Source organism: Phacochoerus africanus, chromosome 2, assembly GCF_016906955.1.
Source record: "Phacochoerus africanus isolate WHEZ1 chromosome 2, ROS_Pafr_v1, whole genome shotgun sequence".
In the NCBI taxonomy this organism is placed as follows: Eukaryota; Metazoa; Chordata; class Mammalia; order Artiodactyla; family Suidae; genus Phacochoerus; species Phacochoerus africanus.
This window is the reverse complement of record NC_062545.1, coordinates 1620014-1635119: the sequence shown is the minus strand read 5'-3', so window position 1 is coordinate 1635119 and position 15106 is coordinate 1620014. Positions and strand designations below refer to the sequence as shown.

Sequence of the window (15106 nt, the reverse complement as noted above, 5' to 3'; positions counted from 1 at the left end):
TCGTCGCCGGCCTGTGCAGGGCATCCTTAGGGCCTAATGGTGTTGAAACTGGACGTCTGTACCTTTTGCCCGTTTTGGCACCACCCTCCCACCCCCGCCCCGTACTGAACAATGCACCTTTGAGCCTGTCTTTTACCCGCTAGTGTGGCTGCCCCCCCCCACCACTGGTAACCACTAGTTTATTCTCTGTACCTGTGAGTGTGCTGCTTGTTTTGTTATATTTGCTAGTTCGTTGTATTTTTTGGATTCCACGTGTAAGTGATATCTCAGTATTTGTCTTTCTCTGTCTGGCTTATTTCGCTTAGCCTTGTGCCCTCCAAGTCCATCCATGTTGCTGCCAATGGCAAAATTTCGTTGTTTTTTTAATGACTGAGTTGTTCTTTTAAATTCCAGGTGTAAGTGAGATCATATGACTTCTCTCACTGAGCACAGTGCCTTCAAGGCCCGTCCATGTTGTCACAAATAGCAAGATTCCTTCCTTTGCGTGGCTGAGTAACATTCCTCTATGTGTATGTACACCGCCTGTGTATACATGCACACTCACGCGCATACTCGTGCACACACACACTTGCACACGTGTGCACACACTACGCTTTCTTTATCCATTCTTCCATCAGTGGACACTTGGTTGTTTCTGTATCTTGGCTTGTGAGTGACGCCGCAGCGACATGGAGGAGCTGATACCTTTAAAGAGTTTGGAAGTATTTCTCCCTCCTCTCTCTTTTGGGAAGAGTGTGAGAATTGGTGTTCACTTTTTAAATGTTTGGCAGAAGTCACCAGTGAAGCCAGCTGGTCCTGGGCTTGCGTTTGTTGCAAGGTTTGTGATTACTGACTCAGTTTCCTCACTAGCGATTGATGTGTTTGCATTATTTCTTCATGGCTCAGTCTCGGAAGATTGACTCTCTCAAGGAATTCTTTCATTCCGACGAGGGGGGCCGTCCAGTTTGTTGGTGTGAAACTGCTCATAGTATTGTGGTGTTGACTGTGGGATCCTCTCTTTGATTTCCGATTTTGTTTGTTTGCGTTTTCTCTCTTTTTCTCTTGGTCAGTCTGGCTAAAGATTTGCTTTGCTTCTCTTTGGAAGGAACCAGCGCTTAGTCTCACTGATCTCCTGTTCTTCTTTCTGGTCTGTATTGACGGATTTAGGCTCATCTTTGTCACTGCCTTCCCTGTAGGAACTTGGGGCTTCCTTGAGGGATGTGTGACGTGTGTTCCTAACTGCAGGTTTCAGGGTCTTTGTCTCCAAGGCCTCGGTGGTGGCAGACCAGCGGTGCGGGCGGGGGCTGGTGAGGACGCGTGGCAGACGTGTGCCCGCCCGCCGCCACCTCTGCTCGCAGGCTGCACTCGTGACGCTCCCAGTCTCGCACTGATCGTGTCGTGGTCACCAGTAAAGGCACTTTGTAATTGTCCACGTATCCAGGATGTAAGTCTGATGGGTCCTTTCCAGAGCTGTCGGGAAAAATACAGAGGTTTGCAGCCGGGGGGTGGGGGGCATGGGGGGGTGAGTCAGGTGGTTAAGGCTGCGGGTGGGACAGAGACAGCTCGTGCAGCTTTGAGGGCGGGGCTGCCGTTTCAGAGCGAAATACCTGAACTGCATCTGTGGCAACCAGCAGTGTTTTCTGTGGTTTTTGACTCGGGTGGTGACAGAGACGATAAGTATTTCCCAAAGCCTTGGAGTGTATTTGCACGAAGTCATGTCTAGAAACCTGACCACGTGCAGCTCTGGTACGAGCTTTTACCTTCTTGGAAGGTACTCTTTCACAGCTCGCCGTTGTCTGGTGTTACACGCATCGTTTTCAGAGTAATGGGGCAGAGGAGGAAGTTGGTACCTGCTTTTCTAATTTGAAAACTTACTTTGAATTTCTTTATCAATTTTGGTGGGTTTTTTTTTTTGTTTGTCATTTTAGGGCCACACTCGAAGTGAATGGAAGTTCCCAGACTAGGGGTCGAATAAGGGCTGCAGTTGCCGACCACAGTCACAGCCACATCAGATCAAGCCATGTGTGCAACCTACGCCACAGCTTGGGCAACACTGGATCCTTAACCCGCTGAGCGATGCCAGGGATCGAACCTGAGACTTCATGGATACTAGTCAGATTCTTAACCTGAGCCACAATGGGAACTTCTTCTTTTTTTTTTTTTTAAATACAGAAGTATTTATTTATTTTTTTGTCTTTTTGCCTTTTCTAGGGCCACTCCTGCGGCATATGGAGATTCCCAGGCTAGGGGTTGAATCGGAGCTGTAGCCACCGGCCTACACCAGAGCCACAGCATCGCGGGATCCGAGCCCCGTCAGCGACCTACACCACAGCTCACGGCAACGCCGGATCCTTAACCCACTGAGCAAGGCTAGGGATCGAACCTTCATGGTTCCTAGTCGGATTCGTTAACCGCTACGCCACAACGGGAACTCCAGAAGTATTTATTTCTTAAGGTTTATATTTAAAATAGAATTTTAATCTGTCTACTCACAAAACCTAGTTTCTCTCTAGACGATTTGATTTTACTCGTTCACAAACAACACTGAGTTTGTAACTGTTTCATGTTAAGAACCTGTACAAGACGAAGTCTATTATTTTATCAGAAAACATTTCCCTTTAATTTTATTTTATTCATTTATCTATCTATCTATTTATTTATTTTTTTGTCTTCAGGTCCGCACATGGAAGTTCCCAGGCTAGGGGTTGAAACATCAGATCCTTAACTCCCTGAGCAAGGCCAGGGATTGAACCTGTGTCCCCATGGATACTAGTCAGGTTCATTTCCTTTGAGCCACAACGGGAAGTCTGATTTCCCTTTAATTTTAAAGAGTGCTTTTTTAAGTGAAGGCATCAACAAGAACTACTTTCCGATGGTACGAAATTCCTGATTTCTTGGCGGCTCTGTGGTTGACCAGTTCTTCCTTAGTTACCTGCAGCGAGACGCTGTCCACAGCAAGAGAGAAAGAGGCTCAGGTTAGGTTTGAGTCTACAGATGGGACTCAAATCAGAGTTTCAGGTTACCATAATGCTTTGACATCAGACCATGTATTTTTCAAATATTAAAAGGGATTTTTGTTCTTTCTGATTATCTTGAGCAGAAGCCCATTTGAGAGCCACTCATTCTATGTATTTCTTTTTTATCTCGACAGAATCGTTCAGGAGACAGCTTTCGATTTAGGAGGAGACGTTCACGGGGGGACGGCCGTAGCGAGCAGTAAGGTAGGAGCCTGGCACCTGAGACGACTGTGTGGTTGGCACGACAGGACGTGGCAGAGGAGTGACACTCCGTGCAGAAGCCTTCCTGGCGCTCCTGCCTGTGGGCTGTCCCGCGTTCCCTCTCTGTGCTCTGTGACGACCACAGGCACTCTTCTCCCCGAAGGCCAGGCAGGCCGTGCTTTCTCTTGCAGGCAGTGTGTCCCAGGCTTGTCCTCCGTGTGAGCAGCCCGCCTCGGTCAGGTGACCCCAAAGGCAGTGGACTCTTGGTACCCCTGCCGCCGAGGTATCAGCTCGCCTCCCCGGGCGCCGGGCCCGCAGTTAACCCTTCTGTCTCTGTCCTCCTGCTGGTCGTCTCTTGCTGGGTGCAGAGCGCCCCCAAGCTGAGCAGGCTGAAACTGTGGTGGTTTTGTGTCTCTGGTTATGTCATGTGCTTCGTGGTCCCCTGGGCAGTGTGTTTGCTGACCTGGCTGGCAGGTTAGTTGGGGACCGGCTGGGCCTCCTGGTGTCCCCTAGACCTCAGGTCCTCTTTGTGGGGCAGATGCCCATCTCCCCCATGTCAGCGCCGTCTCAGTGCCTCACAGGGAGCGTAGGCTCTCCAGGCCTCCTTAAGGCGCGAGCCTGGGGCTGATGGCAGTGATGCCCCCCTGGTGCCAGCAGAGCACAGGCTCACTCCAGCTTCGGGGGCAGGGCTGCTCAAGGGGGCTCATCGAGGCCGCGACACAGCAAGCTCCCACGTCCTGGGATAAGCCATTAGCACGGCCATGCGGCTCTGGTTATCAGTGTAGTTATTAACCTTAGTAGTGCCTGCTGTCTCCCAGCTGCTGTCCCCTGTCGTGCTCCTGTCCACAGCGTGGTTTCTGGTGAGAATAACCTGCAGCGTAGCTCCGTCTTCTTTCCCAGTGCCCCAGGGGACCTGTCGGTGGGAAGCACGTCTGGCACTGGCACCAGTGCCCCAGGTGGCCAGGCCCCATGGTCTGCCCAGGGGTCACCACCGGCCCCCAGCGTCTCCTGCTGCCCCCACCTCAGGGCTTGTCTGGTTCGTGGGTGCCTCCCTGTCCTCTGCCTGGCTTCTGAAGTTTGGTGGGGGTGGTCAAGGCTTCAGACCTCAGGCCCCCTGTTCTTGGTGGTGCATGTCCTGGTCCCTCGTGCTTAGCTGCTGCGGTTAAAATGGCCTTGCACGTGGTCTTGGGCGTGTCGGCCCGACCTTGCCAGCTGCCAGGGCCTGCCGCTCGCCCCTCTAACCCCTGCCGAGCCTCGGTGTCACCTAGCAGAGGTCAGTCCCAGGCCATCCATGCTGCCTCACTCTCCACCCTCTGGCCTTGGCCACAGAGGCCACCTTGTCCGCCGTTGCGGCAGGGGTCCCTCCTGGGTGCCGTGTGACATGGCAGGGGGCTACAGAGCGTCTGAGGAGCACTCCTCTCCGTCCTCCCGGCAAGCCGGGCCAGGACTCTAGAAACTTCACCTGGATTTTGTTCAGGTGCCCCGCTTCCGTTCTGAAACCCCTGCAGTTTCTCATCCCACGTGCCACAGGCTGCCCGCCTGGCACAGCTATTCTCAACCGCACGTGGCCACGCTGCACTGCTCTTCTATGCCACCCAGGGCCTGAGTGGCTCGCTCTTCCTGCTGGCTTTGACCCCCCCGGCTCCTGCTCTCTTCCCCCTTCAGCTCCCGTCACCTCCTTGGGGGTCTTCCTTGAGCACCAGGCTCTCGCGCAGCGCCTGGTTCTCATTCCTCGGGTGGCCCGATGCCGCGTGCCTCTGCTCCTGTGCACCGACTGCCGAAGGTGGGCCTTCTTGTCCGCTCACTGCTCTACTCCTGGTGCTTCAAAAAGGCCCAGACAAGAGCTCCTGAACAATTCAACTCATAAATGCTCTTGAAACCGAACATAAATCATTTTGCTAAAAATGTTTCCTTCTTTACAAATGCGTAGACAACATGGAAAACTTGGCGATTGGAGAAGAGGCATTGAACGTGAAAGTAATTCATGCTCAGTTTATGGTTGGCTTCGGCAGGCTTTCGGTAGACCCTTTTCTGAACTTTGCACTCGCGGGTGTTCGTGTGTCTGAGCTCTGCGTGCATAGGTGCTCGTTCTCGTGTACGTTTAACACGATTGCATCTCTCTTCACACACACCCCCTCCTGCCCTGCTTCCTTCAGCTGTTACTTCGGGAGATTTGTTTTAAAAATCATTTGAAAACGGCTGAAATTCTTTCGCAGTGTGTTACTTCATAAGCGTCTCATAGTCGATTCATTGCCTGAGCGTTAGCGCCTCTCACAGTCTCGCATGGTCTAAACACTGCCGTCCACGGACCAGCGGTTTCGTTTCTGCGAGTGTATCTTAAGGGAGCGATTACTGTGTGTAAATATATGTAGTTAAAAGCACAGTTTTTGTGCCGAGTTAACACTGCTGAACGTTTTAACCAACGTAATAAAACATGGGTTTAATGAACCTTGATGAATAGACAACCAAATGTTATACGGCCATGACAATTCTGTAGCTAAAAATAATATTTTAAGATGTTTACAACATATGAAAAGCATTTTCTCCAGGGTAGGTTGCCCAATCTCACTTACGGTAAATACGGAGCACACACCTCCGAATCAGTCTCCGGTTGCTGAGGCCGGCTTGGTTTGTCTCTGCTCATCCAGGCTCAGTTGCTGCCCGAAGGGACGTGATGAATCTTCTATTAAGGTCTCTGCTGCAGTGGATTTTGACATGAGGGTGCCGATGCCGGCTCTTTTCTGCACACGTGTCACACATGCCTCTGCCCGTCGCAGGCTGCTTAGGAGCTGGCGCTGCGGGAGGGGCTCCGCGTCCGGGTGGGGTTGCGACCCGGGTGTCTCTTCCGTGCTGAGGGCCCCAGACAGACCGGTTCCCGTACTGAGCTCTTCCCTAGGTTGGGAGCTGACGGTCAGGCCGGGAGCGGATCTCGAGGTCCTTTCTTAAAGCTGCCGAAGGAAGCAAAGGCCTGGCTCGCCCTGTAGCACCTCCTCTCAGCTGGTTCGGACCCGAGACCTGGGTGGAGAACGTTGCGCCCCGCTGTCCCCGCCGCGGGGCCGTGTGTGGGCCCCTGCCGCGCCTCTGTCCCAGGCCCGGGTGTCTTGCCCTTAGAGGAGGCAGGTGGCTGCGTGTCGGGTCACCCTCGCGGCGACGGTGCCGCTGGGCTGTCTGCGCGGTGTTTCAACGCCCCTTGTTTGCCCTGTGGCTTAGGGCTCCACCCGACCGGACGGCGACAGGGCCCCGTCTGCCTCCAGCAGCGCCGAGCGCGGGATGGTGAAGCCGATGGTGCGAATGGAGCCGCCGCAGGAGCCCCGCAGGCAGGACACCAGGTGGGAGAGGCCGAGCCACCGCCGGGGACGGGGACGGGCACGGGCACGGGGGCTGAGGCTGACAGCGGCAGGACCTTCTGTACTGCCGAGCGGGGTTCTTAAGGGTTATTTCATTTCCTTTCCACGTTTCCGAATTGAAAAAAATTCTTCATCCACAGAATATCCCGTACTTAGGTGCTGCCGTGTTAGCCAGTGTTTCTGTTTTAAACGGGCCGCTCTGTAAAAACATAGGGAGAAAAGGAGTCTTTATAGGATTTTGTATGTGAAGGTGTTCGCACTTAGACGAGCTGGTCACTTCCCCGTTTCTAGAAGAAACCCTCACGTGTCATAAAGGCACAGTCACAGGTGACGCTGGAGCAGCTCGTGTGTTGATGAGTCCCGAGAGCCACCTGACTGGCTTCTGCCCTCGTGTCCCCCGTCCTGAGCTGGGCTGAGTCCTTTTCCTCTGCTGGCCTTCTTCTCACCTAGCTTCTTCCAGCAGAGAACTTACGCCTTTTGTTACTGCCTTTTCTTAAGATGTTTCAATATATGTCACCTTAATAAATCAGGATTTTTTTGCTGTGACGTCTAAAGTTCCCACCTTGGCAGGTAATGTCCGTCCCTCAGGCATGGTGGTCAGCTGACGCTGCAGTGCCACACACGTCTGTTCTCCGCTCTGGGCTCTGAGCGTCACCTCTGGGTGCTGTTCAGATTTTTTTTTTTTTTTTTTTTTGCTTTTTAGGGCCGCACCCACAGCATATGGAGGTTCCCTGGCCAGGGGTCAGATTGGAGCTACAGCTGCTGCCCTCCAGCCGCAGCCGCACCAGATCCCAGCTGTGTCTGTGACCTGCCCCACGGCTCCCGGCAACCCCAGAGCGTTAGCCAGTGAGCAAGGCCGGGGTGCAGCCCGGTGAGTCCTGCTCAGATTTTCGATGAGGCCGTGCTGACGGTTCCCTTTCACAGATCCAGTAACAGAGGCATTTGCTGAGGCTGGTCGCTTACAGGTTTGGCGACAAGCAAATGATACTGTCGTCACGTTTTCCATCTTGCAGCAGAGGGCACTCGTGAGGCGTTGATGTCGTTTACCGCCGTCATGAGGTCCGTAGATCCATGAGGGAATCTCAGGCTTTTAACTTGCTTTTGTGGTGGGCTTTTGGTTATTCCGTGTTTTGTTGGCTGCGTGAAGGCTTTTGGATGCACTAAGAAGCAGTCCGCGCTGTGTGTCCATACTTGGCTCTGGCGGCGTGTTCCCGAGTGCAGCCATCCAGTGGGGAGCTGGTGCGTGGGGGGCGCCCGCGGCACGTGCTCAGGAGGCTGCCTCTTAGCCCGAAAAGATGTAAACGAGCACATGTCCCGATGGGGAGGGGAGACCGATGCGAACCTGCTTTTAGGAGTTGCCGAGTTGATAGGCTCGTACGACAGGTAAATACGGGATGTTTACGTTGTGTCAGGAGAGCCTCGGGAAGGTTCTTCGCAGGTGGGAAGTTGTATTCTCTGAGCACACATTTTAATTGATTCTGTTACACCGTCATATTCTTTTGTCTTGCCAAGACTTTTTAAGGTTTTGCTTGAACTGTGAGTATGTTTCTTGGTATGAAGCCATCGATGGAGACATGATTCACACACGTAGTGTCAGCATAAGCAGCTCTTGATTGGGGAGTCGTAAAATCAGTTAGCGTTAAATGCTAACTTTAGTCAAGAAAAAAATCTTTTTGAATGATGGGAATCATATCCCATCACATTTAAAAAATGTTTTTCAGGGAGTTCCCACTGTGGCACAGCGGAAATGAACCTGACTCGTATCCATGAGGATGCAGGTTTGATCCCTGGCCTCGCTCAGTGGGTTCAGGATCCAGCATTGCCATGAGCTGTGGTGTAGGTCACAGACAGGGCTCGGATCTGTGTTGCTGCGGCTGTGGTGTGGGCCAGCAACTGCAGTTCCAATTTTACCCCTAGCCTGGGAACCTCCATATGCCTTGGGTGCAGCCCTAAAAAGCAAAAAAAAAAAAATTCATTGAGAACTTAAATTCCGTGTTTTTATTAGATTTGTTAAAAATTGGTAAAATTAATGCAGGCTCCTGTTACGGATGTTAAATTGAAAATAACTGCCTATGTCCAAATTTAGATGTTTATAAATATGGCTTGAGAGAGAAAAATTAAAATAATTGAGCTTTTGAATTATATTCTGTTTCTGCAAGCATTTTTATACCCAAATTGTTGAGTTAAATCAAATTGATAAGCATAGATTGGATCATACATTTCAAAGCGTATAATTTGGTGCGAAGACTTTTGTTGTTACTTTTGATGATTTTGGTGGTTTGAATCACCTTGTCACATTGCATTTTCTCCTCAGCCACCTTTTGGCCCGTGGGGCCGGTGAGGGCGGGGGAGAGAATGTTTGTCGTGGGAGGGGGAGTGCTCGGCGAGCCCGTCTGTGACGGCAGAGCTGTGGTGGGCTGTCTTCGGCACCACCAGACGTGCCTCCCCGTGTGCATCAGAAGTGCCGGCCCTCCCCGGGTCACCTCGTCCAGCCTTTGTCAGGAGAGAAAGACAGCATCTGGCTCTTAGAACACGTGTCTTCTTCATGTGTGAGAGCGCAGCGTCAGGCTCCGTGCGGGCTGGATTCTCTCCGTGTCTCTAGGAGTCTTGGCGCTGGTAGCTGAGCCATCGCTGTGGCAGGTGCCGGCCAGCCCCGTCTCTGCGCTGCTCCGAGTCTTCGTCCGTAGCGGCGAGGCGGTCGGCTCGTTCTCGGGACAGAGGCAGAGGCCTCAGGGCGGCGACCTCTGTGAGGAGTGCACTCCTCTGAATATTTGAATAGGTTACACTCGGAAACGAGCCACCGGGCTGTTTGTTATTTGAAAAAACTCGGTGGACGTTTAAAAACTAGTAGCAGAGATGTGCCACGGCTGTCGGGGATGCCATCAGCTGTGGGGCCTGGTTTCAAGAGACGCCCCTTGCCTCTTTCAGACCGCAGGACGCCGCTGGGCCTGAGCTGACGCTGCCCGCGAGCATCGAATTCAGGGAAAGTGGTGAGTCACTGAGATCCCGTTGGAGGGGAGTGGTTGCTTGTCCCCTGTGCTCTGATTCTCACGGGGTTTGTGCTCTTTCTCCCGTTCCTTCTGTTTCGCAATCTCCCCACAGCTGAGGACTCGTTCTTATCCGCCATCATCAATTACACCAATAGCTCGACAGTGCATTTTAAGTTGTCGCCCACGTACGTGTTGTACATGGCGTGCCGGCACGTGCTGTCCAGCCAGTACCGCCCGGACGCCAGCCCCGCCGAGCGCACGCACAAGGTCATCGCCCTCGTCAACAAGATGGTGAGCATGATGGACGGCGTCATCCAGGTGAGCGCCCCCCGCGGGCGGCCGCGACTTCAGGGAGGCCCGCTCTCAGGTGCCACGTTTGGGTGCTCGCGTGCGTCTGCTGAAACCAAAGCTGTGCGAGACTGTTGAAGGTCGCATGACTTTCAAAGTTGAAAAGAAAGAGAACGTGTCTGTTTCTTTCCTTCGGGATTTTAAGGGCAGACAGACGGGGTCCACAGTCACTTAGTGGCCATGAAGAAGAGCTTTCAAAGTACAGCAGTTTTTAGACCACGTTGAAAATTTAAAAGTAAGAATTTATTGAGATGGAACTCCCGTAACGTAAAAGTAACCCTTTTGAAGTGGCCGGTCGGGTGGTGTGTGCTGCGTTCGCATTGTTGTACAGCCACCACCTGCGCCGGGTTCTAAGCCCGTCCCATCATTCAGACAAAGCCCCTTACCCGTTTCCTGCCCACCAGTTCCCGACAACCACCTTCTTAAAGACTTTCCACTGGCTCCGAGAAGGGACTTGTTCTTCTCTAAGGAGCCTACGAGGGTGTTGGTGGCTGTTACGTGGACTTGTGATAGTACTCGATGGACACGTGACGGACACACTGGCATTTCTCACCTAACGATGAAAATCAGGTGCCAGTTCTTCCACAAACGGATTTTGACAATATCAGGAAGTAAGGACATTCCCTTAGTAGGACGGTGTACTTCCTTTTGTGCTACTTATTTGTAGTTGATAAGATTTGCCCAATAGTTTCCCAAACTTACAGATAACTTGGAGATTTAATCTTTCAGGTCCTTGAAAGTAAATTCAAAGAATTTTTTTAAAAGTTTTCCTGGAGTTTCTGCTGTGGTACACTGGGTTAAGAACCTGACTGCAGCAGGTTGGGTCACTTCAGAGGTATGGGTTTGATCCCTGGCCTGGTGCAGTGGGTTAAAGGATCCAGCACAGGTTGCAGCTGTGGCTCGGATTCCATCCCTTCCTGGCCCGGCAGCTTCACACGCCGCCGCGGGTGTGGCCCCATTTAAAAATCAAAAAGCTTTCCTGAATCAGCCGTCAGCACGGTTTATTAGTCCTCCATGGGTTATTAGTCCTCCATGGAATTCTGGTCGAAGTGTTAAAAGCACCACGAGTCCTGTCTGCAGAGTTTGAAGCAAACCAGTCTTAATTCCTTCAGAACTGTTTAAAAAGACCACAAATTTTCAAGAAGTGTCTCTTTTGTGTTTGAGTGGTTAGCGTATGAATTTAAGGGGATCATGGTTCTTTTACCCAAGTTAGGAAGTAGATCAAAAGGAAAGTCATTTTATTTAAAACCGTCTTGTTCCCCTTACTGTTTTATGGACCAGTGTGGATTTTCCTTTCACTCGTCATACAGAGCCATTGTCTGTCTTTCATCACACTTGGGTTTCACGTTGGGAAACGCCGTCATCGAACTCCTGGGTTTTTTTCCTAAACTTCAATCACATTTTTTATTTTTTTTATTTTTATTTTTTTATCACACCTGTATCAAACTACTGTTTTGACCCACCCACTTTTACTGAATTAGAACGAGGCAGTGAAATCGCCATTATTAGGACAAGGCTTTCAGCCTTCAGATTTAAAGTTTAGTGTGTGATTGGAAGAATCTTGAATTTTGGGGGAAAAAATATGAAATGATTAAAATTCTGTAGTTTGTAAAAACCTACTTTCAAAAAACGGTTTACTGCTTCCTAGTACGGGTGCACGCAGTATTTAGTACGTGTTAAAGTCCTCAGCTCTTACTGTTCTGTTGGTCTTTGCCGTCTTCCTTACTCACGGGTCCGGGGCAGTAGCGTCTCCCGGACCTTTAAGTCATCGAACACACCGTGTGGTTAAGAGACGTTGCGTCCTTTTGGGAAATCTGTTAGAGACGGTGTGTGCACGTGTCCCGCGTCCCGCGTCACGGCTCCTCCCCGGGGCGGCTCCCCACGCGTGCGTGCGCGTCGTTAGCGGCCAGCCTTGGGCCCGCGGAGCCTCCATGTCCCAGACGCCACCGCGGCGGGGCCGTGGCGCGTCTGTGCCGCGGGGACAGCGTAACTAAGTGTCGTGCCTCCGTGTCGTGCCTTCATGTTAGTGTGTGGATTTTTTTGAAACGATCGTGATTGTTGACGAGTTTCTTTCTCTCGTTCTGCTTGGTCTCCCCGCGTGTGTTTTTCTCCAGGAAGTAGACCAGGTGGCTGAGGTAGGACACCCTGCTGGGCGCGCGTCCTGGCTCTGTTGGCTTAGCTGAGTTTCTCATGCTGCTTCCATGTCAAAACACAGCACTTCAACACCTGGACTGAGCGGCTCGTAACACTCATTCAGCAGCTGAAACACGCACTACTAAACCCTTTATGGCCGGTGCGGCCTCTGTCGGCATTTCATAACTCTTGCTTCATGCACTTCATGTGGATATGAGATGACCAAAGTTCTGTTTCTCCTCTTGATTGTTTATCCGTGGTTCCTCCTCTTTGGATCTCATCTGAGGCTGCCTGGCCTGCCTTGTGGTCGGGAGACGGTGCGATAGATCAGGGCTTGATGCCGAGCTCCCTGGCGGCCCCGCCAGTGACTGCGGCTATCAGGGCGGCGGTGGTAACCATGGATACGCGTGTGTCTGCTTCACAGACTACCAGATAATGCACCCTCCAATTCGCTGATTCCGCAAATTGTAGCTGATTTGATCCGTGTGTTTCCACACGAACCCGAAGAAGGGGCGGTGGTCATTCAGCCCCACTGCTTCCTCTGGACCCAAATTCCTTTGCAAATATCTGGTATCTGTGCTGACTTCCTGGTGGAAATGGGGAGGTACTGGCCTGTCCTCAGCCGCCCTTCAAGGGCGTTCCTGCTCCCTGGCTGCCCTTGTGTGTCCTGAGGCGGCTCACGCCCGTGTGTTCCATCTACAGAAACAGAAGAATATCGCGGGGGCGCTTGCGTTCTGGATGGCCAACGCATCGGAACTCCTCAACTTCATCAAGCAGGACCGAGACCTCAGTCGAATCACACTGGATGCCCAGGATGTTTTGGCTCACTTGGTTCAAATGGCCTTTAAGTAAGACCACGTTTTCAGAGATGACGGTATTCTCTAAAGATTGAAATCCTGTGTTTTCTGGTTAAAGTTTCAGAACTAACTTTAAAGGTTTTTATTGACCCTGATGGAAGATGGGTATTGAGAAGCGTAAATAACTATGTGCAAAAGGTGCTGATTTAATAAATTGAATTCGCTTAGCTCTGTTTCAAGAATCCTAGAAGTAAAACTATTGTGTACATTTTTCACATGGAAATATTTCTAGGAGTTTTCGTCATGGCTCAGCAGTAACGAATCTAACTAGTAGCCATGAGGATGTGGGTTCGATCCCTGGCCTTGCTCAGTGGGTTAGGGATCTGGCGTTGCCGTGAGCTGAGGTATAAGTCACAGACTCGGCTGAGATCTGGCGTGGCTGCGGCTGTGGCGGAGGCCGGCAGCTCCAGCTCCGATTCCACCCCTAGCCTGGGAACCTCCATATGCTGCGGGTGCGGCCCTAAAGAGACAGAAAAGGAAGAAAGAAAGGATTTCTCAGCAGTGCACGCTGTCTCCGGTGTGAGACGAGGTCTGGCAGCAGGTGTCCGGCCGAGACTAGAACTGATGGTGTGATTTCAGATACCTGGTTCACTGTCTTCAGTCAGAGCTGAACAACTACATGCCGGCCTTTCTGGACGACCCCGAAGAGAACAGTCTGCAAAGACCAAAAATAGGTGAGGGCTTTCTCTTCCTCCTTCATCGCCTCCTCGCCTTTGCCGTCCTGTCTCGCTTCCCCGTGGTGCTGGCTGCGCGTGAGAGGGAGGTATCTTAGAAGCAGACGGGAGAAGCTCTTGGACTTGGCATCGTTTAAAATAATGGCTTCCAGCCCCTCTCTGTTCTGCTTAAGAGGAGTTCGCAGCTTGGCTGCCTCGCTGGGCTGGTTCCCCCAGGGGTCTGCGAGGGGACCTGCGCCGGCGCGGTTCTTCCTGCCTGCGCGGACCGGAGGACACGGCCTGCCCCCCCCGTCGGGTCGGGATCGTGGCCCCAGGGGGTTGCCGGGGTGTCAGCGCGGCTCGCCTGACGCCGTGCCGTCTCTCCGCACAGAGGACGTCCTCCACACGCTCACGGGAGCCATGTCGCTGCTGCGGCGCTGCCGGGTCAACGCCGCCCTGACCATCCAGCTCTTCTCCCAGCTCTTCCACTTCATCAACATGTGGCTGTTCAACAGGCTGCTGACCGACCCCGAGTCGGGCCTGTGCTCCCACTACTGGGGCGCCATCGTCCGCCAGCAGCTGGGCCACGTGGAGGCCTGGGCGGAGAAGCAGGGCCTGGAGCTGGCTGCCGACTGCCACCTCAGCAGGGTCGTGCAGGTGGGTGGCCGTGGCCCGTGGGTGCGGGCGGGCATACCTCCGATCCTGCCCGGGTGAGAACTCGGGCTCCGCGGGACTTGGGCCTGGGGCTTTTCCTCTGTGGTTTGTGGTTTGCCCGCCTGGGTGGCTGTAACCACACCTGGCAGCGCAGACCTGTTGTCTCAGGTCTGAGGCCGGAAGTCTGACCCAGGGCAGGGCAGCTGGGCTCCCGGGGGCTGTCCCGGGCCCTGGCGGTGGCTGCCAGCCTTTGGGGTCCCTGGGCCTGTGGGCCCGCCTGCTGGCTCTGCACACTCTGTGTCCAGCAAGGTGGCCAGGCCCGCTGACCTCCCTGGACTTCATTCCTTCCGTCCAGATCCCTCCCCCAAATAAGGTGCCCCTCTGGGTCACTCAGGGTCGGGACCTGAGCACGCGCATCCAGGAGGACGAGGTGCAGCGCGTGTGGTCCTCAGGAGAGGGGCCCCTTCAAGGGTTTTAAATTGAGATCGTAGGGTGTATTTCCTAAAGCTCCACACTGACAGGTAAGTTCCCGTTTGAAAATGGGCTCCATGGGCTACGGGTCTGGCACGGTCACGGTAGCAGCTCCGGTGGCTGCTGTGGTGAGGGCTCCGTCCCTGAGCCGGGAGCTCCCACGTGGGGCAGGCACAGCCAAAAAAGAACGACGATTGACTCCTTACGAACCCAAAGCCAGGTAACCACCGAACCAGACCCTGCAGTGGATGGGGCGGTGAGGAGAAGGGGTCCGAGCTCGCCGCTCCGGGAAGCCGTGGTGACACAGAGCAGGAGGCAGCGACAGGGCAGCAGAGCAGCCGCCGCCCGCAGGCTTCCCGGCCTGCCAGCGTCTTAGGTTTTCAGAGGCTGGCAGCTGGCACCTGCAGCCTCCCGGCTGGGAAGGTTTATTATTGTTACAGTGTGTAATTTTGTGCT

At 53.1% G+C, this 15106-nt stretch overlaps 1 protein-coding gene across 8 annotated transcripts in view; it reads left to right on the top strand.

Moving 5' to 3' along the window:
* AFDN (afadin, adherens junction formation factor) overlaps positions 1-15106 on the top strand; it is a 129024-nt gene that overhangs the window by 74634 nt on the left and 39284 nt on the right. For 5 of the 8 annotated variants that reach the window (XM_047769732.1, XM_047769733.1, XM_047769730.1 and 2 more), the window contains 8 exons: positions 3131-3200; positions 6408-6526; positions 9473-9534; positions 9647-9852; positions 11997-12017; positions 12718-12863; positions 13452-13546; positions 13917-14182. In XM_047769732.1, the coding sequence (XP_047625688.1) occupies positions 3131-3200; positions 6408-6526; positions 9473-9534; positions 9647-9852; positions 11997-12017; positions 12718-12863; positions 13452-13546; positions 13917-14182 (985 nt within the window). The remainder of the gene's footprint in view (positions 1-3130; positions 3201-6407; positions 6527-9472; positions 9535-9646; positions 9853-11996; positions 12018-12717; positions 12864-13451; positions 13547-13916; positions 14183-15106) is intronic. The other 3 variants (XM_047769737.1, XM_047769736.1, XM_047769734.1) reach the window with 1 other exon arrangement.